At 45.7% G+C, this 24,970-nt stretch overlaps 2 protein-coding genes across 2 annotated transcripts; both read right to left on the reverse strand.

The window, feature by feature from the left end:
* Nucleotides 1-3,310: 3,310 nt before the first annotated feature.
* LOC116530819 (NADH dehydrogenase [ubiquinone] 1 alpha subcomplex subunit 3) lies at nucleotides 3,311-3,670 on the reverse strand. The gene has a single exon (XM_032249203.1). It carries the CDS (start codon nucleotides 3,635-3,637, stop codon nucleotides 3,383-3,385), a length of 255 nt encoding a protein of 84 aa, XP_032105094.1. The 5' UTR covers nucleotides 3,638-3,670; the 3' UTR covers nucleotides 3,311-3,382.
* Nucleotides 3,671-9,835: 6,165 nt separating this feature from the next.
* On the reverse strand, nucleotides 9,836-22,417 carry LOC116530833. The gene is made up of 2 exons (XM_032249213.1): nucleotides 21,805-22,417; nucleotides 9,836-9,847 (listed from the first exon to the last, which is right to left on the reverse strand). Exon 1 carries the CDS (start codon nucleotides 22,415-22,417, stop codon nucleotides 21,806-21,808), a length of 612 nt encoding a protein of 203 aa, XP_032105104.1. The 3' UTR covers nucleotides 9,836-9,847; nucleotide 21,805.
* Nucleotides 22,418-24,970: the final 2,553 nt, after the last annotated feature.

Below are 24,970 nucleotides of genomic sequence, written 5' to 3' on the forward strand. Positions count from 1 at the left end.
ATTTGTATTTGCTGTTGCGGTTGTAGCTTGCTGGGTGGTGACCATGATGGTATTTACCGTCATGGGGATGGTGGAATCCGGTGGACCAGAATCGTCAGCACCTTGCCGTGGTCACAGCTGTGCTTTCTGTGGCCAAGATTCATTTCCCAGACTTTTTCATCAACTCTGTTTCGATCATGGTGTGAACCGTTTCTTATTGCGTTAGCATCAGCCTTTGATTTCTGCTAATTTTCTTAGACTTTCATTTGTCTGGTCCATCTCTGGTGGTTGCTTTGCTGCTCAACTCTGAGGAGTTGAGGCAGCTTCACCCTCAGCCACTCCAACAGTCCGTCCATTTGGCTGAAGCTCTAGGGCAGTTTCTCTTGGTTCTTCTGTTTCTGGTGTCAGAAGTTTGTCAGCACTGCCTAATTTTCAAGAACCATGGCTACTGCCTCCTCCCCGCTGCAGGGTGTCTCCTGCGCGTGTTACCCACGCTGGTTCCAGCCGCTGCCCGCCTAGCACAGAACGAAACCCAGCAGCAGCTGGAGCTCCCACGCCCGGTGTCGCCCAGCCCGGGGATACCTTAGCTGCAACCCTGGGTCGAGTCCCAGCTCCAAGCACAGAAAGTCGGCGTTCCCTAGAGCTTTTGCTGGGAGAGACGGCTCAGCCTGGGAGGCCAGTTTATCCCACCAGCTTCCTGCTGCCACCTCCTCTTCCGTCAAAAGGACACTCAGGATGGCGCAGGAGTCCAGACACACTGTGAAGAGTCCAGGGAAGTGATGAGGGGCTGGGCCAGAAAGCCTCAGGCCCAGCGCAGGGCCTTGGCCCTGGCGGTTGAGCAGAGATCAGCCACTGCCACTGCGGGGACGACAGAGAGACCCGGGCTCCCCAGCCAGCCTCCCTCTGCACCAGAAGAGGAGAAACCATTTCCAAAAATCAAGTTTTCATTCCTTTCTCTTTTTCCTTTTTTTCGATGACTTTTTCTCTTAAGTTATGCTCACCTGATGGAAGATTTTATGTTTCATCTTCACATAAAAATTTAAATTAGTGGCCGGGCGCGGTGGCTCACGCCTGTAATCCCGGCACTTTGGGAGGCCGAGGCGGGTGGATCACGAGGTCAAGAGATCGAGACCATCCTGGTCAACACGGTGAAACCCCGTCTCTACTAAAAATACAAAAAATTAACTGGGCATGGTGGTGCGTGCCTGTAATCCCAGCTACTCAGGAGGCTGAGGCAGGAGAATTGCCTGAACCCAGGAGGCGGAGGTTGCGGTGAGCCGAGGGTAACAAGAGTGAAACTCCGTCTCAAAAAAAAAATAAATAAATTAGTTATACTGGTCACAAATTAGGACTATAAATTATACTTTACTTTGCCTAAGAATGCTGGGGTAACATTAAACTTTTTTTTTTTTTTTTTTTTTTTTAACCGAAGTTCTGGGATTATAGGCTTGAGCCACCGCGCCCGGCTAATAATAAATTCTTGATTTGCATAGCTTGAGAGTTTACAAAGGACATGTATTCATTCATTGAACTGATAAATGTGTGTTGAGCATACACGTGGTGCCATACTCTTTGCTAGCCTTGGGAGATAAAATTAAGAAAAAGTATTGGCCAGGCGTGGTGTTACATGCACTTTTGGAGGCTGAGGCGGGCGGATTACATCGGAGTTCAGGAATTCAAGACCAGCCTGGCCAAATAGTGAAACCTTATCTCTGCTAAAAATACAGAAATTAGCCAGCCATGGTGGCACATGCCTGTAGTCCCAAGCTGCTTGGGAGGCTAAGGAAGGAGAATCACCTGAACCCGGGAGGCGGAGGTTTTGGTCAGATGATATCGCGCCACTGCACTCCAGCCTGGGTAACAGAGCTAGACTCCGCCTCAAAAAGAGAAGAAAATAAAGAAAAAACAAATTGATGTCTACTCTCAGGAACCTTTCATTCTGGTTTCATAAAATCCTCACACACTCTGGTAAAGTACACACCTCTAAAGTCTTCTGTAATCCTACTACCCCAAATTGACCATTATCCAAATTTTGTGTTATTTACTTTGTGCAGTTTTATCTATGAATAATACACATTTTAGTGTTTCCTGGGTTTTTTTGCCTGTATGTATGTGGTAGCATAAGTTTTCATCTGTGCCTTGTTTTTTTATTTATGTATATTTTTTCCTCGTTTTCCATGTTGCGTTGCATAGCTATAGTAATTTTATGTACCTTTAGAAGTAGTATGTATTTTTCCTGAGTTAGACCAACGTTTTTAATGGTTAGAAGAGCAGGCTCAGAGAACCTGTGTAACTGTGGACAAGTTTTTTATCCTCTCTGATTTGTCTGTTACTTAGAGATAATAACATGGCAGTGAAATTCTTGCTGTTCTTTGAATGTAGTAATAAACTAGGTAAAGTTATATTAAGAAAAATGAAAACATTATGAAAGGCGAAAAAGATTATAGATACATTCAAGACTTAAACATATATTTTTTAAAATTTTATGTTATTTAATTTGAAAATTTAGATAAAACTACCTTTTTTTTTTCCAGAAAAGTAAGCGACAAAAACTGATTGAGGAAAAATTAAAAAGATAGAAAAATATTTTCTAAAGTTTTTAATTTTAGACACTTAAAAATCAGACGTATTGTAAAGAACAGCTTGATAAATTTTTACAGAATGCATATACTGTGAACCCCGCACCCAGTGATGGAAGCGTGTGAACAACCTGGGACCTCCCTCCTTGATTCTCCTTTTCAACCACTGTTCCCCCGAGAGAAACTTACATCCTGGCTGTTTATTCAATAAACAATATTTGCCTGTTTTTGAACTTTAAATAGATTAACACAATAAGTTCACATTTTTGGCCAAGTTCTTTTTTTAATGTTGTGAGATTGATCTCTGTTGCTTGGAGTGGTTTGTATATTCATTTGTCTACAATGTGACATCATATGAAGACATTACAATGTATTTATTCAACTGTTCATAAACATTTTGGTAATTTTTCCCAATTTTTCAGTGCCACTATAGAGTGTCTTGTGCATTTTTAAAGAGAAATTAGTGCAATTATGTAGATATTTAACCACAAATATAATGAAAATATATTTCTATCTTCAGCTTGTGTAGGCATTGGCAAGCCCTCTTCCAGAATGCAGTACCAACCTATGCGACCAGCACTGTCTGAGGGATTATTTATTATCTAATTGTCTTTATTTTTCAAACCCTACAGTGTAAACTTTGTGGTCAGAGGCCTTTAATTTTATTCACTAATTTATTTTTAATTGCAATTTTTGCAATTTTTAATGAAGGAAATATATTCACCAATTTACTTTTAATTACAATTTTTCAATTTTTTTTTTTTTTTCGTTTTCACATTTTTATTGGGAGCCGAGAAAGGGCCCGCCTTGGTCAGTGGAGGTGCTCACAGGTTCTTCAGCCACTCCAGGCTGGGCCCCTGGGGGTCCTGGGGGTGGCTGGGTATGTCGGGCATGTTCCCATCATCGCGGACAGGCACTGGGTAGTTGTAGGGTGTGGCCTTGTTGATCATGACAGAGTACTTGAAGTAGGGGCTGATTGGGGGCAGAATTACAGCGAGGGTCCCGATGAAGAAGGACACGACCAGTACTGGCTCCTTCGCCCAAGCATTCTTGAGGAAGGCGCCGAGTCTTGCGGCCATCTTGGTCTCGGCGGCGGGGCCAATTTTTCAATTTTTAATTAAGGAAATAAATTTGCTTTGACCTTGAAGGATTTATTTGTTTAAAAATAACTATGGTAAGATTGATTGATTGATTCTTCTCTGAGCATTTTTCCCACAGTTCTGTTTCTTTACACATATCATTTATCTGCTAAAAATGCTTTACTTGTTTTGACCATTCTCAGTAAGGGTTATTTCACCCCAGGAGATACCGTAAACAAGCAGGTGCAATGTCCGCATGGTTTGGAAGAAGATAGGCCTTGGCTGAGCAGGTGAGCTCCAAGCAATTGTAAATAACTACCTTCTACATAAGTATAATTTATAGTTTTATTTATATATCATAAACATTTATTAAGCTGTAATATTTACAATAAGATTTCTGTTCCCGAGATCTACAAATATATCTACATAACACTAATGACAATATTTTAATCAACAGGACACACACATATATATATATATATATATATATATTTGCTTTGAAAAAATGAAAAAAAGACTGATATATTTACATCTGTGTAAGATACCATGCAATCAATTTCTCAAAGCTAAAGAAACTAAAAAGGATTGCATGCACACGCGCGCGCGCGCATACACACACACACACACACACACACACACACACACGAACATTCTATTACAAGATTCAACATTTCTCCTTTTGCTGGGTCTGATTATGAGAGTCATCACTGTGCCTATGAGCTGGGTCCAGTAATAAGACATCCCACCTGTGGTAAGATCCGCATGTAACAGTCACTATACAAACTGAGCTATATCCACAAGTGAGAGTCAAACCCTCAGCAGTGGGCTCTGTCCCTGTGTGAGGATGATAATCCTGTCAGCTGGGTTTGCATAGAAGAGTCGCAATCTCAGCTTTGTTCCGGGTTCGGTTATGAAAACGTCTGCGAAACCTAAGGGCTTTATATTATATGCATGAGTGTGGTAATCTACTCAGAACTTTCTGCAAGCAGAAGACTCGGGACCTTATCCAATGCCCTAAGCCAAGTTGCAAGAATCAACACCTCTTCTATTGGCTAAATCAAAGTAGGAGAGTCATTATTGCACCTGTGAGCTTGGTCAAGAAATGAGTCATCATCTCACACGTTGCTGAATTTACATATGACAATCACAACTCTAACTGTGGACGATGTCCATATGTGAGATTCAGGACCTCACCAGTGGATTCTGTCCATGTGTAAGAGTGACAATTTTAATTGTCGGCTGGGTGTGTGCCTATGGGATGCACAATCTCACCTGTGTGTTGGGTCCTGTTGGGACACTCTCTGTGTCACCCAAGGATGTTATAGGATATGTATGAGTGTCATCACCTGTAACATTACCACAAGTAGGAAACAGAGGACCTTACCTATTCCCCTAATTCTAGCCATGAGAGTCAAAATCTTTTCTATCGGTTGGGTCCACATATGAGAGTCATCATCATGCCCGTGAGCTAGGCATAGGTATGTTACAATCCCACCTATGGAAAGACAGCAGGCAGGAGAGTCACATTGATTGAATGTTGGTCTAGGAGTATTTGAATAAACCTGTGTTCAGGGCCCTGGTAAGAAAGTCACATTACTTGAATGCTGAGCTCAGCAATATGTCACAATGCCTCTTGTGGGCAGGGCCCAGCCTAGAGATCCACATCACCCCTTACCCTGTGAAAAGCAATTTTCAGGGCTCAGCAACGGGTGGAAAATCACATCATGTAGGTTCTGGCCCATTGGATAGGTCACAATGCCTTTTTTGGCAGAATTCAGGCAGCAGAGTCACATCATTTGGGTGTAGGGCCCAGCAATATGCCAGAATCCTCACTGAAGTCAGGGTCTGTGCAGGAAGAAAGAGTTATGTCACCTAGCAGCTGGGCAAGGAATATGTCACAGTCCACCTGTGGACTCAGCTCTGGCCACAGGGTTACATCTGAGTGCTAAGTTCAGCAAAATGTCATAATGCCCTCTGTCATACAGGCTAGAGCAGAAATAAATATGACATCACCTAGGTGCTGTGCCCAGCAATGTGTCACTATTTATTCTGTGGACAAGGCCCAAGGAAAAAAAATTACATCACCTAGGTGATGAGCCCCGTGATATGTCACAATGTCCCCTTTGTTTAGGACCCAAACAGAAGTGAAAAGTCACATCATTGTGTCTTGGGCCAAAGAATATGTCAAAATGGCTCGTATAAGAAGTGCTTTGGCAGAAGAGTCCCGTTACCTGGGTGCTGGGCCCAGAGATACATGGACATTTTCCTGTGGGCAGAGCACAGGCAGGTGAGGAAGGTCACATCACCTAGGTGGTAGGCCCAGAGATATGTCACAATTCCCCCTTTAGGTGAGGCCAATGAAGAAAAGTCACATCACCCTGGAGATAGTTCCCACATGATGTCACCTTGCCCCTGTAGATAGGGCCCTGATGGAAGCTGAAAATGACATTACCTAAGTGCTGGTCTCAGTGATATATTGCCATTTTCTTTTAGGACAGAGTCCAGGCAGGAGAGGAGAGTCCCATCACATAGGTACTGAGCCCGGACACATGTCCCTATTCTCTGTGGGCAGGGCCCAGTTACATCACCAAGGCGCAGGGTTCAGTGATACGTCAAAATCTCTCCCAAGGGCAGGGTCCAGATGGGAGCAAAGAGTGACATGGTTTGACAGTGTCCCCACTCAAATCTCACCTGAATTTTAATAACCCCAACATGTCAAGAGCAAGCTCAGATAAATATGATGGAATTATACTGGTGGTTCTCCTATACTGTTCTTGAGATATTGAATACGTCTTATGAGATCTAATGGTTTTATAAAGGGGAGTTCCCCTGCACAGGCCTTCATGCCGTCCACAGTGAAAGATGCCTTTTTGCTCTTCCTTCATTTTTTACCCTGATTGTGAGGCCTTCTCAGCCATGTAGAAGTCCATTAAACCTAGCTCTTTTAGAAATTACCCAGTCTTGAGTATGACTTTATTAGCAGTATGAGAACAGACTAATATAGAAAGTCCTATTTTTAGTTGATGGGCCCATACGTATATCGCAATGCCCTCTGTGCGCAGGGCCCGTCAGCAGAGTCAAACCACTTGAGTGCTGGGCCCAGGGTTTTTTAACAATTACAGCTCTGGGCAGTGACCATTCAGAGGAGCATGGCCGCTTCACCCAGGTGATGGGGTCAGAGATACTTCACAATGCCCCTTTGGGGCAAGGCACAGGTAGTAGAGGAGAGTCACCTCACCTGGGTGTGATTGTTTTTGTATGTAAGGCACAGGAGAAAAGTCACATCACCTAGGTTCTGGGCTCAGAGACATGACAATTTTTCCGGTGGGCAGAGCAGAGGCAGAAAAGTCACCATACCTACATGCTGGATACAGTGATATGTCACAATTTTCCCTAAGGACAGGACTCTGTCAGATAAATAGAGTCTCATTACCTGGGTGATGAGCACAAAGATATGTCACAATGCCTTTTTTGGGCTGTCAGTGCCAGGCAGGAGGTTAACATCCCCTGGGTCCTAGGCTCAGCAACATGTCACAGTCTCCCCTTGGGCACCGCCCAGGCATGAAAGGAGAGTTACATGACCTAGGTGTTACATCCAAATACATGTCACAATTTACCCTAAAAGCAAGGCCTAGGAAAAGCATAGGGATTCATCACCTAGGTGCCGGGTCCAGTGATATGTTCCATTCTCTTCCATGAGCCAGAACCAGACAGGAGAGTCACATCACCTAGATGACGGATGTGGAGACATGTCACACTGTTCCCCATAAAAGAGCCTAGGTAGGGGGGTTAAATCTTCTGGATTCAAGGCCAAGCTGTAGGTCACAATGCTCTCTATGAGCAGCGCTCAATCAGGAGAAAAGAGTCACATCATTTAGCTGTTGAACATGGTAATATGTCACAATATCCACTGTGGGTGGGTCAAGAGAGGGGAGAAGCATTACATCATCTAGGTGATGAGCCCAGTGACATGTCACATTTCCCACTGTGAGGAGGTTAGAGGCACATTTCCTAGGTGCTGGGCCTAGCAATATATAACTCTTTTCCACTGAGAGATTCCAGGCAGGAAAGGACAGTGACATCACCTAGCTGTTGGGCTCAGCAATATGTCACCATCATACTGTGGATGGGGCCCTGGCAGTAGAGGAGAATCAAATCACCTAGGTTCTGGGTTCCGTGATATGTCATAATCCCCCCTGAAGGAATGACGCAGGTATAAGGGAGTCTCTTAATCTAGTTACTGTTCCCAGAGATGTGTCACAATGTCCCTCTAGGAACAGAGAGGAATGTCAGTGTCTCATGTTCCAGGGAGGAATATGTCACAATGTCCCATTTTCCAGAGAAGAATATATCACAATGTCCCTGGTAGAAGAATCATATAACCTAAATGCTGGGCTTAGCAATATGTCACAATCTTTTCTGTTTGCAGCTCCCAGGCAAAAGAAGAAAGTCGCAGCATTTAGGTGCTTGGCCCAGGCATATGTCATAATTCCAGTTTGGGGCTGGACCCAGACAGGAAAGTCAAATTACTGAGGGGCTGGGCAAAGACATATGTCATAATCACGTTTGTGGGAAGATGCAGGGAGGAGATTGACCATCCTGTATATATCCCAGCTCTAGGTATGAGATTCAACATCTGTGTGTTGGCTCCTAGTACATGAGTCACAAACTCAATGGTGGACTGAGTATGTGCATGAGACGTCAATCTCACCAGCAGAATATACCCCAGTACGGAACTCACAGCCTCACAGGTGTGCTGAATCCAGGTCAGAGAGTCACTAACCCACTTGTGGAGTGGATTCTTGTCTGAGACACAATTCCAAATTTTAACTGCCTCTAGCTATGAGGTTTAGGACTTCAACATTGTGTTGTATTCACGTGGGAGGGTGACAATTCTTACTTTCAGCTGGGTGTGTATGTAAAAGTCACAGTCTCATTGGTATGCTGGGCCGTATTATGACACATCGTACATCTCAAAGGCTTTAAAATATACAGCTGAGAGTCACAATCTGCTCTGAGACCTTCATGCCTGTATGGATTCACGATCTTACTCATTGTCCTAGAATCAGGAAGGAGATTGAACATCTTGCTTAATGGCTGGATCCAGGTATGAGAGTTATTATCATTCCTGTGATCTGACTCCATTAATGAGTCACCATTGAAAGTGTGGCCATATTCACTTACGAAAATCACATTCTCAACTGTGGACTGTATTCACAATTTAGGCTCAAAATTTTACCAGCAGGCTCTGTGCATGTGAAAGAGTGACAGTTATAACTGTGGCCTGGGTGTCACATGAGAGTCACAATCTCAACTGTGTGCTGTGCCCTGTCATGATAAGTGCTTTATATAGTATGCATGAGTGACGTAATCCTTTGTGCACTTTATACAAGTAGGAAACTAAGGACTTTACTGGTTTCTCTAATCTTGGCTATGAAAGTTACCATCTCTCATATTAGCTGGGTTAAGTTACAAGAGCCATCCTTATGCCTGTTAGCTGCGAGCAGGGATGGGGCTGGATTATCACATCCTCTGAGTGCTTTGCATCAGTGCTGGGCCCAGTGAAATGTCATAATGCCCCCTGTGGGCAAGGTTCAGGAAAGAGAGTTACATTACCTGGGCGTTCAGCCCAGTGATATGGGCCAGGCTTTCCTGTCTGTGGGTAAAGCACAGACAAAAGAAATGAGTCACATCAACTAGATGATGAACCCAAAGGTATGTTCACATGCCACCTGTGAGCAGGGCTCAGGCCTAAGAGTCACAGGACCCAGGAGCTAGATTCAGCATTAGGTCATAATTCCCCGTATATGCAGGGCCCGGGAAAAAGGGAGTCACATCATCTAGGTCCTGGGTCCAGAGAGATGTCACAATGCTCCCTTTGGACATTACCAATGAAGTAAAGTCACATCACCTCAATGTTGGGCCCTGCATTATGTCACCCATGCCCCTGTATGCAAAACCCAAACAGGAAAGAATATTTACTTCACCTGAGTGCTAGGTCCAGTGCAATGTCACAATGCCTAAAATGGGCAGGGCCCAGATGTGAAAGGGGAGTCCTATCACCTAGGTGTTGGGCGCAGTGATATGTCCCAATGCTCCCAGTGTGCAGGAACCAGGCAGGAGAAAACAATCACATCACTCATGTACTGGGCCCAGAAATATTTCAAAATCTCTTTTGAGGGCAGTGACCAGGAAAGAGAGTTATATCATCTAGTTAAAAAATTATGTGGGTGCTCAGCCCAGTGATGTGGTCCAGGCTTTTTTGTGGGCAAAGCACAGGCAGAAGAAGTGAGCCACATTGTATGGTTGGCCTACACAGGCAAGTGGATTTCTCAAGTGCTAGACAAATGTATATGTAAAAATCACACATGCAAAAAGGTCCAGTGGTTAGATTTACAATTCTGCACATGTCCCAGCTTTAGGTATGAGAGTCAACACGTCCTGTGAGTTACGTGCAAGTTCAGGACTCATCATCTCAATAGCAAATTGGATCTGTGCATGAGAGTTCTGACCCCACCTAGAAACTGTGCCCTGATATGAAAGTAACAGGCTCATGGGTGTGCTGAATTCTGGTCCAAGAGTCCACCCCACCTGTGGATGGGATCCATGAATGAGAGTCATGATTTGAACTTTCAACTGCCTCTGGGTATCAGATTCAGAACCTCAAAGGTGAGCTGTGTCTATGTGGGAGAGTAACAACTCTTACTTTTGTGTGGGTGTGCATTCGAGAATCAAAATCTCACCTGTGTGATTGGCACTGTTATGATATTTTCTGTATCACCCTAAGGCTTTATATGACATGCACGAGAGTCACAATCTGCTCTGAAAATTTTGTGCTGGTGTGACCCATGATTTTACCTGTTGCCCTAAGCCCAGGTAGGAGAGTCAACCTCTCTCTAATTTGCTGCATCCAGGAATGAGAGTCATCACTGTGCCTGTCAGTTGCATTCAGAAGTGAGTCACCATCCTACCTGTGGCCGCATCCACATATACATCACAATTCTAACTGCAAACTGCATTTACATGTGAGATTTGGTACCTTAAAATGTGTGTAAGTTAAAATCCTAACTGTTGCCTGGGTGTGCATATGAGAATCACAGTCTCAAGTGTGTGCTGAGCCCTGTTATGACACTCTCTGTACCAACTGAAACCCTTATACAATAAGCGTGGGTATCGTAATTTTTTCTGACTTTTGTATAAGAAACACCCAGACTTCACACATTGCCCTAAGCCTAGCAAAGATATTTAATATCTCTTCCATTTGCTGGGTTCAGGTATGGCTGTCATCACTGCACCAGTGAGCTGAGCCCACGCGTATGTCACAATCCCACCTGAAGTCAAGGGCCAAGCGGAAGAGTCACATCATGTGGATGCTAAGGCAGGAATATGTCAGTCCTCATAAGAGCAGGATTAGGGAAGAAGAGTCATATCAGCTGGGTTCTGGGACTAGTGATATGTCACAATCCTGAATGTGGATAGGTCCCAAGCAGAAGAGAACCATAACATTACTTAGGTGATGAGCCCAGCAATATGTAACAATGCTCAATGTGGGCAGGGCCCGGGCAAGGGAGCAGAGTCACATCACCTAGTTGCTGGTTCCTGCAATATGTTTCAATTCTCACTTTTCACAGGATTTAGCAAAAGAAGTCAGAAAGTTTAGGTGCTGGGTTAAGCAGTAGTTCACAATCCCCGCTATTGGCAAAGATCAGGCAACAGAGAAGACTCAAATCACCGAAGTGCTGGGTACAGCAATATGTCACATGTTCTTCTGACTCTGAGTCACAGGCAGGAAAGAAGAGTCACTTCACCTAGGTGATTGACCAAGAAATACGTCATAATGTTCCCTGTGGGGAGACTTAAGGCAGGACAAGCACATGGCCTGGGTGCTGGGCCCAGTGATGTGTCACAGTCTTCTCTGTGCTCAAAGCCTTGACACAAGAGGAGAGTCACATCACCAAGATGTTGTATTCAGAAATATGTAACAATCACTTCTAAGTGACGGGTTCAGGCTGACGAGGACCGTCACTTTACCTTGGTGCTTGGCCTTAGTATATGTCACAATTTTATCTGTGGGCTGGGCCCAGTCAGAAAACGAAAATCACTCAGGATATGGGCAAAAGCATATATCACAATCACACTTCCACAAAAGTCAAGGGATGAGATAAACAGTCCCAAACCTGTCCAGCTCTAGGAATGACAGTCATCACCTTCTGTGTGCTTAGTCCATTTATGCAAGTCAGAATCTAGATATTGGACTGGATTGGTGCCTGAGAGTCTCAATTGGACCTTCAAATTATGTTGTGGTAGTAGAGTCAGCCTCAGAGTGGTATAGAGTCAGCCTCAGTGTGATAAATCTTGGTCTGAGAGTCATTATCTCATCTGTGAACCTGATCCATGTATGAGACTCACAATTCCAACGTTTACCTGCCTACGTGTGTTAGATTCAGAACCTCAACAATGGGCTGTGGGTGAAAATCCTTACTGTAAACTGGGGATGCATACGAGGGTCACTATCTCACCTGTGCACTGGGCCCTGTTATCACACTGTTGGTGCCACCCGAGGGCTTTCTATGATATGCCTGAAAGTCACAATCCACACTTAGATCTACATGCTGGTATAAACTCATGATCTTATTCATTGTCCTAAGCCCAGGAATGAGAGCTAACATCTCTCTAATTGGCTAGCAATTAGATATATGTCACAACCCTACTTGTGGATAGGGAGAAAGCAGGAGAATCATATTATCTGGTCCTGTTCCAGGGATATGTCACAATCATTTTGGGGGCCAGGGAATTGGCAGGAGAGTCACATTACCTGTGTGCTGGGCTCAGTGATGAGTCACTCTCTCTTTTGTGCAGATTGTCTGGGGCAAGGCTCGTAGGAGAGAAGGTTTTATCAGAAAGTTGATGGGTTCAAAGAAATGCCAAAATGCCCCTTGTGGGCAGGGTCCAGGCAGGAGACTCATGGCAGCTTGGTGCTGGGCCCAGAAATATGTCAAAATGTCTTGTGATTGCAGTGTGAAGGCAAAAGAGTAACATTAACATAGTGCTGGGACAAGGGATTTATTACAATCTCCCCGGTGGGCAGTGTTAGCAACAAGTTGCACAGCCTGACCCTCCTCTGATTGCTCTGCAGCTGCACTCCTGAGCCCTGCCTAGGCGCCACATCAAGGCTGCCAGATGTGCAGTAATTAAGCAAAGCCTGATTACAGCCATCCAGGCAGCTCGAGGGAGGACAGGGAAAACATGTTGGTTTTCCATACTTGTAAATTCCTGTTTGACACGTATCTGTAAAAAAAACTCCTGGTTTCTCTCTTTTTTAAAAAAAGATTGCCACCACAAAAGTCACAGGATGATGTATTGTAGGTCTGTCGCAAGTTAATAACCTATCTCTGTGCCTATTACCGGCGGATAGATTACCTGAGTCCTAAAACTCCCTTACACCCCTCTGACTCCATATAAACCTCTCATTTTGTGAGCTCAGGGCTGCCTCCTCTGGTTGTTATGAAGCAGCCTAGCAGGTTAATAAAACTTGCTTTCCAGACTTTGGGTCTATTCTCCTTTCTCTCGGCTACCCTTATTATTATTGGTGCCAACACCAGGGAGGGGTAGGCTCTGGGCAGGCGTCCCTAAAGGACTCTCTCTTGCTTTCTTTCTCTCCTTCCCTCCCTCTTCTATCACTTCTCTCCCAGCCATCCTCTCCTTTTCAAACCTGCGAAAGACCGAGAGGATTTCCCAGACTCTCCCATTGCTGATGACCGCATCCACCATCAGAGCCCCGACCGGGATGAGTAAGAGAGACTGTTGCCATTTACCCGGAACACTTAACCATCTCTGCCTTCCCGAAAAGACCCAGCCCCGGGCCAAGGACTTCCTTCCACCTCCAGGCCCCTTGTTTCTCCATTTCAGGGATTCCTGACTCAGTGTCTACCTCCTGTATTCCGGACAGGGCCCACGGGACAGGAGACGCCTTCTGCCGTCCTTGTCAATCGGCAGTCTCTTCTTCCTCTCCCTTCCTCCCCTATTTACTCTGGGAGCCTGTGACTCTACCTTTTCCGAAACTACTTGCCTTGGGTGTCTCCTGCACAATCTCGATGCTCTCGGCCTCTGTTCAAAGGTCTATCCTAAGAGACTTATTTTTTACCTTAATATTGTTTGGCCTCAATACAAATGAGACAATGGCTCCCAATGGCCTGAAAATGGCACTTTTAATTTCAATATACTTAAAGACTTAAACAGCCTTTGCCACTGCAATGGGAAATGGTCTAAGATTCCTGAGGTTCAGCCTTTCTTTACTATTCATAGGTGTCCTTCGCTCTGCCAGTCCTGCTCTACTTTCCAAATTCTCCTCACTCTCTCCAAACGTGGCTCTCTTCCTGCCACTCTCCCCATTGCTCTGGCTGTCAACTCTTCTCCTGCCACACTCCCAACAGTCCCAGCTGACAACTCCTCTTTCTTTGACCCACCTGATTTTTCTACTTCTCAACAACATCATAATATCCCACGAGAGCATCATCATTCCACACGAGAGCATCATGATCCCCCACCAGAGTGTCATAATCCCCCACCAGAGGGTCCTGATCCCCCACCAGAGCGTCCTGATCCCCCACCAGAGCGTCCTGATCCCCCACCAGAGCGTCCTGATCACCCACCAGAGCGTCAAGATCCCCCCACCATATGTCCCTGCTACAGCCCTCCCTCTTCACCTCCCCTCCAACCACCCCGCTTCTGGCTGTGAGTCCTCCCTATCTCCACCCTTACCCAACATGCCCAGCAACCTGCTTCCTTGCTTCCCCTCCCAGAGGTAGCCAGGTCTGAAGGAATTGTCCATGTCCACATCCCCTTCTCCCTCTCAAATCTTTCCCAGATTGAAAAACATCTTGGGTCCTTCTCCTCTGATCTCAATACTTATATCAAAGGATTTAAACATCTCACCCAGTCTTATGAACTCACTTGGAATGATCTCTATATTATCCTGTCTTCTACCCTCCTTCCGGAAGTGAAGAAAAGAGTGTGGCTCTCAGCCCAGGCACATGCCAATGATCTTCATTGGCAAGACCCTACTAAGCCCATCAGAGCTGCGGCCATCCCACCAGGAAGAGCCTTCCTGAAAGTACCAACCCATAGACCCCAGCCAGGCACCCTGTAACCATATAATTACTTGCTTTATTGCAGACCTTAACAAGGCTGCCCATAAGGCCATAAATTTTGAAAAACTTAAAAGAAATTTTCCAAAAGGCAGATGAAAGTCCTGCCCAATTTCTTTCCCACCTTTCAGAGGCTCTCCAAAAATATACTCTCATTGACCCTGCCTCCAGAGAAGGAATTATTGTTCTTAATACGCATTTTATCTCCCAATCTGTCCCTGACATCTGATGCAAACTTTTAAGGCTGAAGATGCCCCTCAAACCCCATAAGACCTCCTTAACCTGGCTGTCGAAGTCTTCAATAACAGGGATAAGCAGAGTAGGTTAGATAAAACCCAAAGACATCATACTGAATACCAGCTTCTAGCTGCGGCTTACTATCATCCTAGTCATAGTACCTAGGGGCACAAAAGACCCGATAGCAGCGGCCCCCCTGGGCCTTGTTTTAAGTGCAGCAAAGAAAGCTGCTGGGCGCTTGCATGGCCTAACCCAAGAATGCCAAAAAGTCCTTGCTCAGGCTTTCAGCAGACAGGCCACTGGAAGTCTAACTGTCCTTTCAACACATGGATGGAAAAGCCTACACCTCAAAGCCACCACCCACTCAGCAAGATGAAACGTGAAGAATCACTTGCACTCCTGCAGCTCCCCAGCTAGCCACTAAAAACTGACAAGGCTCAGGGCCCCTGGCCCCATGTGCCATCACTGCATTGGAGCCCAGGGTAACTCTCTGAGTAGCAGGTAAGCCATTCTCTTTTTTAATTAATACTGTGGACACCTACTTGGCTTTGGCTGAATTCTCAGGACACACTCATACCTCTCAGGTCTCAGTTGTGGGGGTTAACAGACTCATCTCATGCCCACGTGCAACCAGACCTCTTACTTGTTCCCTATTTAATATTATTTTCTCACATTCTTTCCTTATCCTGCCTCGTTGCCCTACCGCCATCCTGGGCAGAGGCCTCCTAACCAAATTCAAAGCTCCCATCACCTTTTTCGTTCCCCACAACCAGGTTCTCTCCTATTCCTCTCTGCCACCACGCCAGCTCCCTACCCCTCTATGAAGCAGCTAAAGGCTCTTCTAAACAAGCCCCTAAATCCTTCACACAACATAATCCGTAGCTTCCACAAACTTAAACCTCCCCTCCTAACTGCTCCTCCTCTATCTTTGCCTAACATCTCTCGACCCTCTATTCTCTACACAGCTGAAAACCATGGAATAGCCCTTGGTGTCCTTGGCCAACAAAAAGGAAATCTTCCTTCTTTCACTCCTATAGTTACCTATTTAAACAACTAGACAACACCGCCCCAAAATGGCCGACCTGCCTCAGAGCTCTAGCAGCAGCCGCCACCATCGCCTTAGAAAGCATGAAACTAACATTCAGTCAAGACACCACAGTCCACAGCCCACACAATCTATAAGACCTCCTCTCCTCCCAAGTACTAAGTACACTTTCTCCTTATATCCAACGACTCCATGCCCTCTTCCTTGAAAACTCTGAGTTCTGCCTCTCCAAAAGTGCTCCCCTCAATGCTGCATCTCTACTTCCAGTATCTTCTTCCTCTCCCACCCACTCCTGTACCGAAATCCTTGATCACCTACAGCCTCATTTCCCTAATATCTCCCTTAAACCTCTCAGTGATCCTGAAAACCAGTTATTTATAGATGGCTCCTCTTCCGAGTCAGCTAACTCCCCTAAAAACACTGAGTATGCAGTCTTCTCCTTTGACTGACTAGTTAAAGCCAAACCCCTATCTCCAGGGAACTGTTCCCAGAACGCAGAACCTATGGCTCTCACCAGAGCCCTAACCCTCTCCAAAGGCAAATGAATCACCATTTTTTACCGATTCAAATATCCTATCACAGTCTTCATTCTCACACTGCCATCTGGCAAGAGAGAGGGTTTCTTACTGCCCAAGGAGCTCCCATTACTAATGGCCCCCTTATTCACCAACTCCTCCAAGCTACACACCTCCCGGCTAAGGCAGGAGTTGTACACTGTCAAAAACACCAAACAGGGTCAGATGAGATCTCAGGAGGAAACAGAAAGACTGACGAGGCAGCAAAAGAAGCCTCCCTTTCTTCTGCCCCTGCCCCTCTCCGCATCATCATTCCCACACTCCAACCCCAATATTCCTTACTAAAAAGCTTGACTGTTACCACAAGGGGCCTCCTTCCAGGAGAATTGGATAGTCACAAATCAAAAACTCATCCTCCCCCAAGCACAAATCAAAGGAATTCTAACATCTCTTCACCAGTCCTTCCATATGGGTGCATGCCCCCTGCACCTACTCCTTTACCTTTATTTCTCTTCCCCCCAACTATTTACCTCACTCACTACAAGACATAACCTCAAACTGTCATATATGTTCTGTCACTTCCCCTCAAGGGTTCTCCACTCTCCTCCTATCCCTACACGTCAACTAAGAAGAACGCTCCCAGGAGAAGACTGAAAAGTATACTTTACCCATAGAACTCCTGTTAAAATACTAAGTTTCTTCTTCCTCTCATAAACACCTTCTCTGGGTGGGTAGAAGCATTTCCCACCTCCTCAGAAACAGCTGAAGTAGTCTCCCAAATTCTTTTAACAATAATCGTTCCTAAAATTGGTCTTATCATGCTCCATACAGTCAGACAATGGCCCTAGCTTCATCTCCCAAATCACCCAACAAGCCTCTCAGTCCCTCGGCGTCCAGTGGTGCCTCCCAATCCCATACCAACCCCAGTCATCAGGAAAAACTGAAAGGACAAATGGGATCCTTAAAACTCAGTTAACCAAACTCACTCTGGAAGTCCAGCAATTCTGGACCTCTCTTCTGCCCTAGCCCTAGCCCACATCAAAGCCAGACCCAAAGTACCCTCCTTCCTCAGCTCACTTAAATTAATGTATGGATGCCCTTTTCTCTTACAAAACAGACCCCCTTCTAATTCTCAGCTAGGAGAATACCTCCCAACACTCTCCCTCATCCTCCATCTCCTCTGTGAACAAGCAGACCGAGCCCTCCCACAGCCCCATGAAGGCCCCACCAACCAGACCCTCCTACCAGGAGAACATGTCTTTCTAAAAACTCTTAACCCAGTAAGGCTTAAACCAAAGTCAGAATATGCCTTTCAAGTGCTTCTCACAACTCCCACCCCCGAGAAACTCTCAGGACGTGTTTCCTGGTACCAGCTTTCCAGATAAAAAAACGCTCCTGAAGTTTCCACTAAACCACCAACTGCCGTCCTTCACCAATTCTCCAGTCCTCTTCACAGTCCAACCAAACTCTGCCTGATGTCTGTTCCCAAGGATGACCCGCCACTGCCTCCCTCCACTTAAAAGCTGTAAGTACTCCCCAAATCCCTAAAAAAATTTAAATGTCCTGCCCCTGCCTATACTGCCACTTTATCCTCTTCTTCTACTGTGTCTGCGAAGGCATCTCCTGGTTTTACCCCCAAGGTTCCCTTCTTGGCTCTCTTTTGGAAGGGATAAATGACCTATTTTTCCAAGGCACTCTGTGTGACTTCTCCCCAGATAAAATGCAACCATTTATCTTTTTTTTTTGGTCTTTTTGTTCCTAGTTTATTTCACTTAATGTAGTGACCTCCAGGTCCATCCATATTTAAAATGACTGGATCTCATTCTTATTTATGGCCGAGTAGTCCTCGGTGGTGTGTCTATACCACATTTTCTTTATCCATTTGCTATTGATGGAACTCAGGTTGCTTCCAAATCTTGGCTATTGTGAATAGTGCTGCCATAAACATGGGTGTACAGATATATTTGATATACTGATTTCCTTTCTTTTTTATTGCATATTAGGTTTTGGGGTACATGTGAAGAACATGCAAGATTGTTGCATAGGTACACACATGGCAGAGTAATTTGCTGCCTTCCTCCCCATCACTTATATCTGGCATTTCTCCCCATGCTATCTCTCCCCAACTCCCCACCCCCCACTGTCCTCCCCTATTTCCCCCCTACAGACCCCAGTGTGTAGTGCTCCCCTCCCTGTGTCCATGTGTTCTCATTGTTCAACACCCGCCTATGAGTGAGAACATGTGGTGTTTGATTTTCTGTTCTTGTGTCAGTTTGCTGAGAGTGATGGTTTCCAGGTTCATCCATGTCCCTACAAAAGACACGAACTCATCATTATCTATGGCTGCATAATATTCCATGGTGTATATGTGCCATATTTTCCCTGTCCAGTCTATTATTGTTGGGCATTTGGGTTGGTTCCAAGTCTTTGCTATTGTAAACAGTGCTGCAATGAACATTCGTGTGCATGTGTCCTTATAGTGGAACGATTTATAATCCTTTGGATATATACCCAGTAATGGTATTGCTGGGTCAAATGGAATTTATATTTCTAGGTCCTTGAGGAATCCCCACACTGTCTTCCGCAATGGTTGAACTAATTTACACTCCCACTGACAGTGTAAAAGTGTTCCTATTTCTCCACATTCTCTCCAGCATCTGTTGTCTCCAGATTTTTTAATGATCGCCATTCTAACTGGTGTGAGATGGCATCTCAATATAGTTTTGATTTGCATTTCTCTAATGACCAGTGATGATGAGCATTTTTTCATATGCTTGTTGGCCTCATATATGTCTTCTTTTGTAAAGTGTCTGTTCATATCCTTTGCCCACTTTTGAATGGGCTTATTTGTTTTTTTCTTGTAAATCTGTTTTAGTTCTTTGTAGAGTCTGGATATTATCCCATTGTCCTGTTTACCTTTTTACTCACTCTTTGCCTGTCTATCCCTCCTACTCCTTTGGCTACCCTGTACCACCACACCTCCCCTCGATTCCTATCATTCCTAATTACCTCTCCAAAACCCTCAGCTGATCACATTCACTGCTGAACCAATCCAACCCGACCCTAGCAGAAAACAGCTGGCTATGCCTCTCCCTGTCACCTACTACTTATACAGCCACTCCTGCCTGCTCAAAACCTGGGTTTTTACCAATTTAACCTATCATCCCCAATATGACAGTAAAAGCCTCTCCCAGCCCTTAGAAATGCAGTCATTAGCCAGGTTTCCAATCTGTGAAACAACCAAAAATACTTCAACAGGACACACAGTACAACTGTGTTCCTGTATTTCCAATCTCACCAAATATACACACAATAATAACAAGCCCATGCACCGCAGCATAACCATGAATACAGAGTTAATTCTCCAAGCCCCAGTTTGCTTTCAACACAATGTATCTTCAGGTCTGCATCTGGGGCACCTACTGCCCTATCAATGCAACTATACCTTACAGTTTCAGGACTCAGCCAAACTACGAAAACTGTCAAGTCTTCCAAGCCGCTCCCTTTAGGCAGCGTGTACGCTTATATAGACCCCCTAAAGTCGTTGGTAACTCTCTACTTAAACAATCAGGATTTTGCAATGGAAGGCATATTCATTGTATAACTATACACCCATGGACCCCTTGCAGCACAGCCCTCACCCCTGAAAAATGCCTCTTTATACCCACATGTAACCACTCTTCTAAATGGATCTTAGTAAATAAAAAATGATTCTTTCTTCAATGGAAAAACAAAACACAGGGAGCCACTCACCTTTCCCCACTAACCACGTTTCAGCCACTTACCGGAGTTGCCCTAGGTAGCACCCTAGGAGCATGGGGAAATGAGAACAATAAACTCTCTAGCAGCAGTTACACTCCAAAACCATCCAGTTTTAGGGTGTAGGGGTGTAAAGTCCCTAAAAGGCTTCTAAGTGAACTCATCTTGGAGAGCCGGTATCTTGCTGATCCTCACTTTTCCCTCAAACCTGAAGAATGGGTCCTGTTCTCTGGCCTGGCTGTTTGCATCAGCTCATGTCGTGATGGGTGCCTGACTCTGTGTGCCTTTGTGCATAAGGTGCCCAGGGAAGTTGGGCTTGGTGTGTTGACCTGCAGCACCCAGCGGGGCAAATGGGGTCCCATGTCCACATCTAGTCACAGGCCGGCACAGCGGACCCATTGTCTTGGGAGTATTTGTTTAAATGAAGGGCCCTGCCTCTACTTTCCCCGTATCTTGGGTAGCTCTGGGTGGGTGGGCTGGCACAGGAAATTAAGGGCAGCCCTGTGTGCCTGGATTGCAGAGATGGCACAGCTGTCCCTGTCAGGTTGTGGGTCTGGGTCAGTTGTTTCTAGCAGTACTGAACCCAACAACTTGACTAGGTCTGGGCAGCAGACACCATTCCCTGCATCCTGGAAGATGATCAGTTTTTTCCAGTTGTCACACTCAGTGAGGTCTTGGCTAGGCAGAGGCCCTGATGTGGCTGTCTTCACTATAGCTTCATACAACAGGGTCAGCAGGACACTGTGATACTGCTTAGGAAGAGGAAGTGGGGCCAGAATTAGGACTAGCTCATAAATGGAAGCTTCGGGTCGCAAGCAGACTGCCCTGTTCTCCCAGTGTGGGGACTCAGGAGGCTTCTCAGCCAAAAGGAGATGCTCTGGGGTCTGGCATGCCTCTATTGTTTTCCTGGTACTCTTCCTTTGAGGATACATACTGGATGGGCTTGTCTTTACCCCAAGCAATGCTGGGCCTGGTCCACTAACCTGTTTTTTATTCCTGTGGCTCCTTGAAGGTCATAGTTTTGGTCGGACTTTTGTTCTGGGCAGAGGTATGAAGAAGTAGCTGATGTGATTCTGATCATTACCGCCTTGAGCCGAATTTCCTGATCGGGTCAGTTGGAGGAGGAGGGCACTTCAGACCCTAAGGTGGGCATTCTGGACTGAATTCCCCATTGGATCCAGGATCCGACAGCGTGGGCAGGGATCTGATCACATGGGGCTGGAGATTCTGCCTTGGTCTCAAAGCCCAGGGATCCACTGCTTCTCAGCACTGCTGTCCGTAAAGGGCGGAAGGAAAGAAACACACACACACACACACACGCGCACGCGCGCGCGCGCGCACACACACACACACACACACGGAGACATCATCCAACAGTAGCAGGCAGCTCCTGAGGCTGTGGGGTTCTGCTCTCTGCCGGGAAGCCCCTCGGGGATAGAGCAGCCCCGCCGCACACAGGCTGACCTTACCTGGAAATCCCAGCAGGGACAGCTTTCAAGGAGGCGCACCCCAACACTGTCTGGGCAGGCCTGAAGCATCTAGGGGATCCTTGGGGATCGATCGCCCTGGGCATCCCTGAAGCTCGGCTGGACCATTTCTCAGCCTGGTTCCGCCAAGTCGGACTCCGGAAATCGCGGGACCGTGGCGACGATCGCCGTGAGTTAGGGGGCCGTCGCCCAACGCCAAAGCACTGCCGCAGTGGGCCCCTGCTTTGCCAAGCGCTGAGACGGTTCCCCAGGACACGGTTGCCGTCACTGTGACGCGAGGCCCCGCTCCGCGCTCGTGCTTGTGACAGCCGCTTGCGCATGCGCATTGGGGTGCCCTGATGGTGGACCGCGATGTCGGCGCTCTCAGGCTGCAGCCCCACAGGACAAGGCTGGAGGCGGTGCCCGGGGCGGTCCCGGGGAAGGAGGCTGCCTGCCACAAGCAGCTCAGGAATCAGATACTTCTTATCGGCTTTCCTGATCGGATCGGCTGGAGGAGGAGGGCGCTTGAGATCCTGAGGTGGCCACTCCGGACTGCCCTCCGCATTGCATCCTGGATGGCTTGGAAGGCGTGGGCCCAGGTCGGGTCCCATCGGGCTGGAGATTCAGTCTGATGAGGTGTGGTAGGGGTCTGCGGACCCCAGAAACATGGGCCTGAGATCCTCGAGGAGCATGTCAGAACATTCCCCTGCTCCGTGAGCTCCGTGCCCGCCTACCATATGGGCCACCCACCAAGGGACCCTGCCTTGGTCTCCAAGTCCAGGGACCCCTGCTTCTCTGCACTGCTGATGAAGAAGGCACTACCGCAGAGGGCCCCAGCTTTGCCAAGCCGCTGAGACGGTTCCCCAATCCATGCAGGCGGTCACTGTGACGTGAGCCCCGCAACAAGCAGCGCAGGATCCTGACAGTTGAGAAAGAAAGAGCAGCAATCCCAGCGTGAGGCAAAGGTGGTAACACGTGGAACTGGCATCCCATGGGGGCAGATCAGGTGGAGAGAGCATCTCAGAAACTTTTCCGGGCTATTCCAATCCTGAGTTGGATGTCCTGGCATGCCGCTGAGTACCCCCAAGAAAGCCAAGCACAAAATGCCAACAGAGCTTAGTCACTTTATTGTTTTGACAGAAAACATAATATTCTTGGTGTAAAGTGTTTAGATCAAATCATGTTCATCGCCTGTATACTGAGAACTCTGTCAACGTTCCTTGTCAAGAGACAAATCATTCCCTCTGTTAAAAGTGCAGATTGTTACTCTTCATTGACACCTAAACCCAGAGTGTAACCATGTGTGGGAGGTTAATTGGTGGATGAAATCTGTTTCTGAAGTAGTGACTCCACAAAGTCATACTTTAATAAAGGCCCTACCCTGCCATTATGTTTCACATGTTTTCTGTGATGAGCGAATCATAAACATGGAACCTTCATCCCGTCAAGATCAAGTGTGAGCATCCAACTTACTTGACAAGATTTTCATTGTCTCCAGTTCCCTGGCAAGTGGCACATTCAGTTCTTCAATCTTCAGCTCTGGGCTTCTTTTGCAACACAAACCATCTTTGTCTTCTCTCTCTAGGAACTCTTTCCTGCCATACAAAGGCTGAGAAAAGAAAGCACCAGAAAACAGGAGAAGGATATGAGGGAACAATTTTAAGAAAGAAAACTTCTCAAAGGTAAGGCTGTGAAAATGTGATTTACTTATTCCAACCTCATGTTTTTCTCCTTCAGGAATGAAGTTGTTTTCCTCCTCTGGTTCTCTGGGGGGGGGGGAAAAAAAAAGAAATCCAAACAATATCTGTGTAATTAATAATAAAAATGAATCTGCTCTCTCAAACATGATTACTTAAGTTAAATGTTTGCAAAATTATCTACTTTTCATTAATAATCTATTGGACCACAGAATTTTCTGAACATTTTTGCCATAGGAGAAAGAAAGTATCAAATTTAGTATACAATATATATCCTTACACAACTGCCCATCATTAGGATTTACTCACAGCCTGTATATTTTCATAACTTATCAAATATGGCCTTTTAGCTGAAATGCTAATCTTGGGAGCATACTACACACATTGTTTGCCCACATGTATGCAGGTGCACTCGTGTTCATTTAAAGAAAGAATTTTTCAGCAGCAAAAGAAGAGCAGAGGAAAAAGTCTCACAGCTGCTAAGTCATAGTTATGGTAAAACCAATTAAAAAGCCACAGAAAACACCATTATAAACTAATTCAGGTGCAATTTGCATCCCATAGGTCAGAATGCATTTACCATTTGAAGGAACACATACAGATATTTTACAAGAACTGTAAGTACCTGAGTGTTTGCAGCCAAAGTGTTAGAAACCTCCAGCAATCACAGCACAGCCTCTGTGTAGATGTTGCCATTCCCATCTGCAGACCACTGTTCCTTAGAGACTGGAAGAGACAGCAGGCCCTGCTCCCAAAAATTACTTGGACAGCCGAGATCAAGGAGCATTCCCAAGCTACAGTATGTACCAAATAATTCTCAACAGTGACATGATACTATATATAAGCTAATGTTTTCTTAAAATTGCTGTGATTTTAATCCTTCATATTAAGCCCTCTGTGATTTCATCATGTGGCTAACTGCATACCATTTAATCTGTCCCTAGATAAACAAGAGTCAACTAAATGAATCATTCAGAAAAAGTCAATTTAGGAACTAACTATCTGTTTCCATCTATATTGCCAATCAGTGTGTTTGAATGATCTTATGAAAGTGGTTAGGGAGAAAAATGAAGACCATATCCAGACTATACTCTTGACATGCAGACCCTACATCTACAATTCTTACTTCCAAAGAACACTACAGAGACTTGGTCCTGTAAATCCCAATCATGACCCGTAAACACTGGCATTCCCTGAGTGTCTACTATAAATACAGAATCACTGGCTCACTCAATGTGTCTTTTGACAAGAATCCTCAGTAGGTCAAATACACATCAGTTGAAGGACACCAGTGTAGTCCCTCAAGGGGTCATGAGCACATTGAAAAGCATTGAGTTAGATAGCTTTGTTTAGCTGTAAGGAGAGATATATCTCTATGTAGCATATACTCACCTTCACTCTGGAATGTCCAAATCTGGCTCCTATAAGAAATGTGTTTCTAATCTGCTGAATCAAAACATAGGTTCA

Source organism: Sapajus apella, unplaced genomic scaffold (assembly GCF_009761245.1).
Source record: "Sapajus apella isolate SASKATOON/1434 unplaced genomic scaffold, GSC_monkey_1.0 scaffold68, whole genome shotgun sequence".
Taxonomy (NCBI): domain Eukaryota; kingdom Metazoa; phylum Chordata; class Mammalia; order Primates; family Cebidae; genus Sapajus; species Sapajus apella.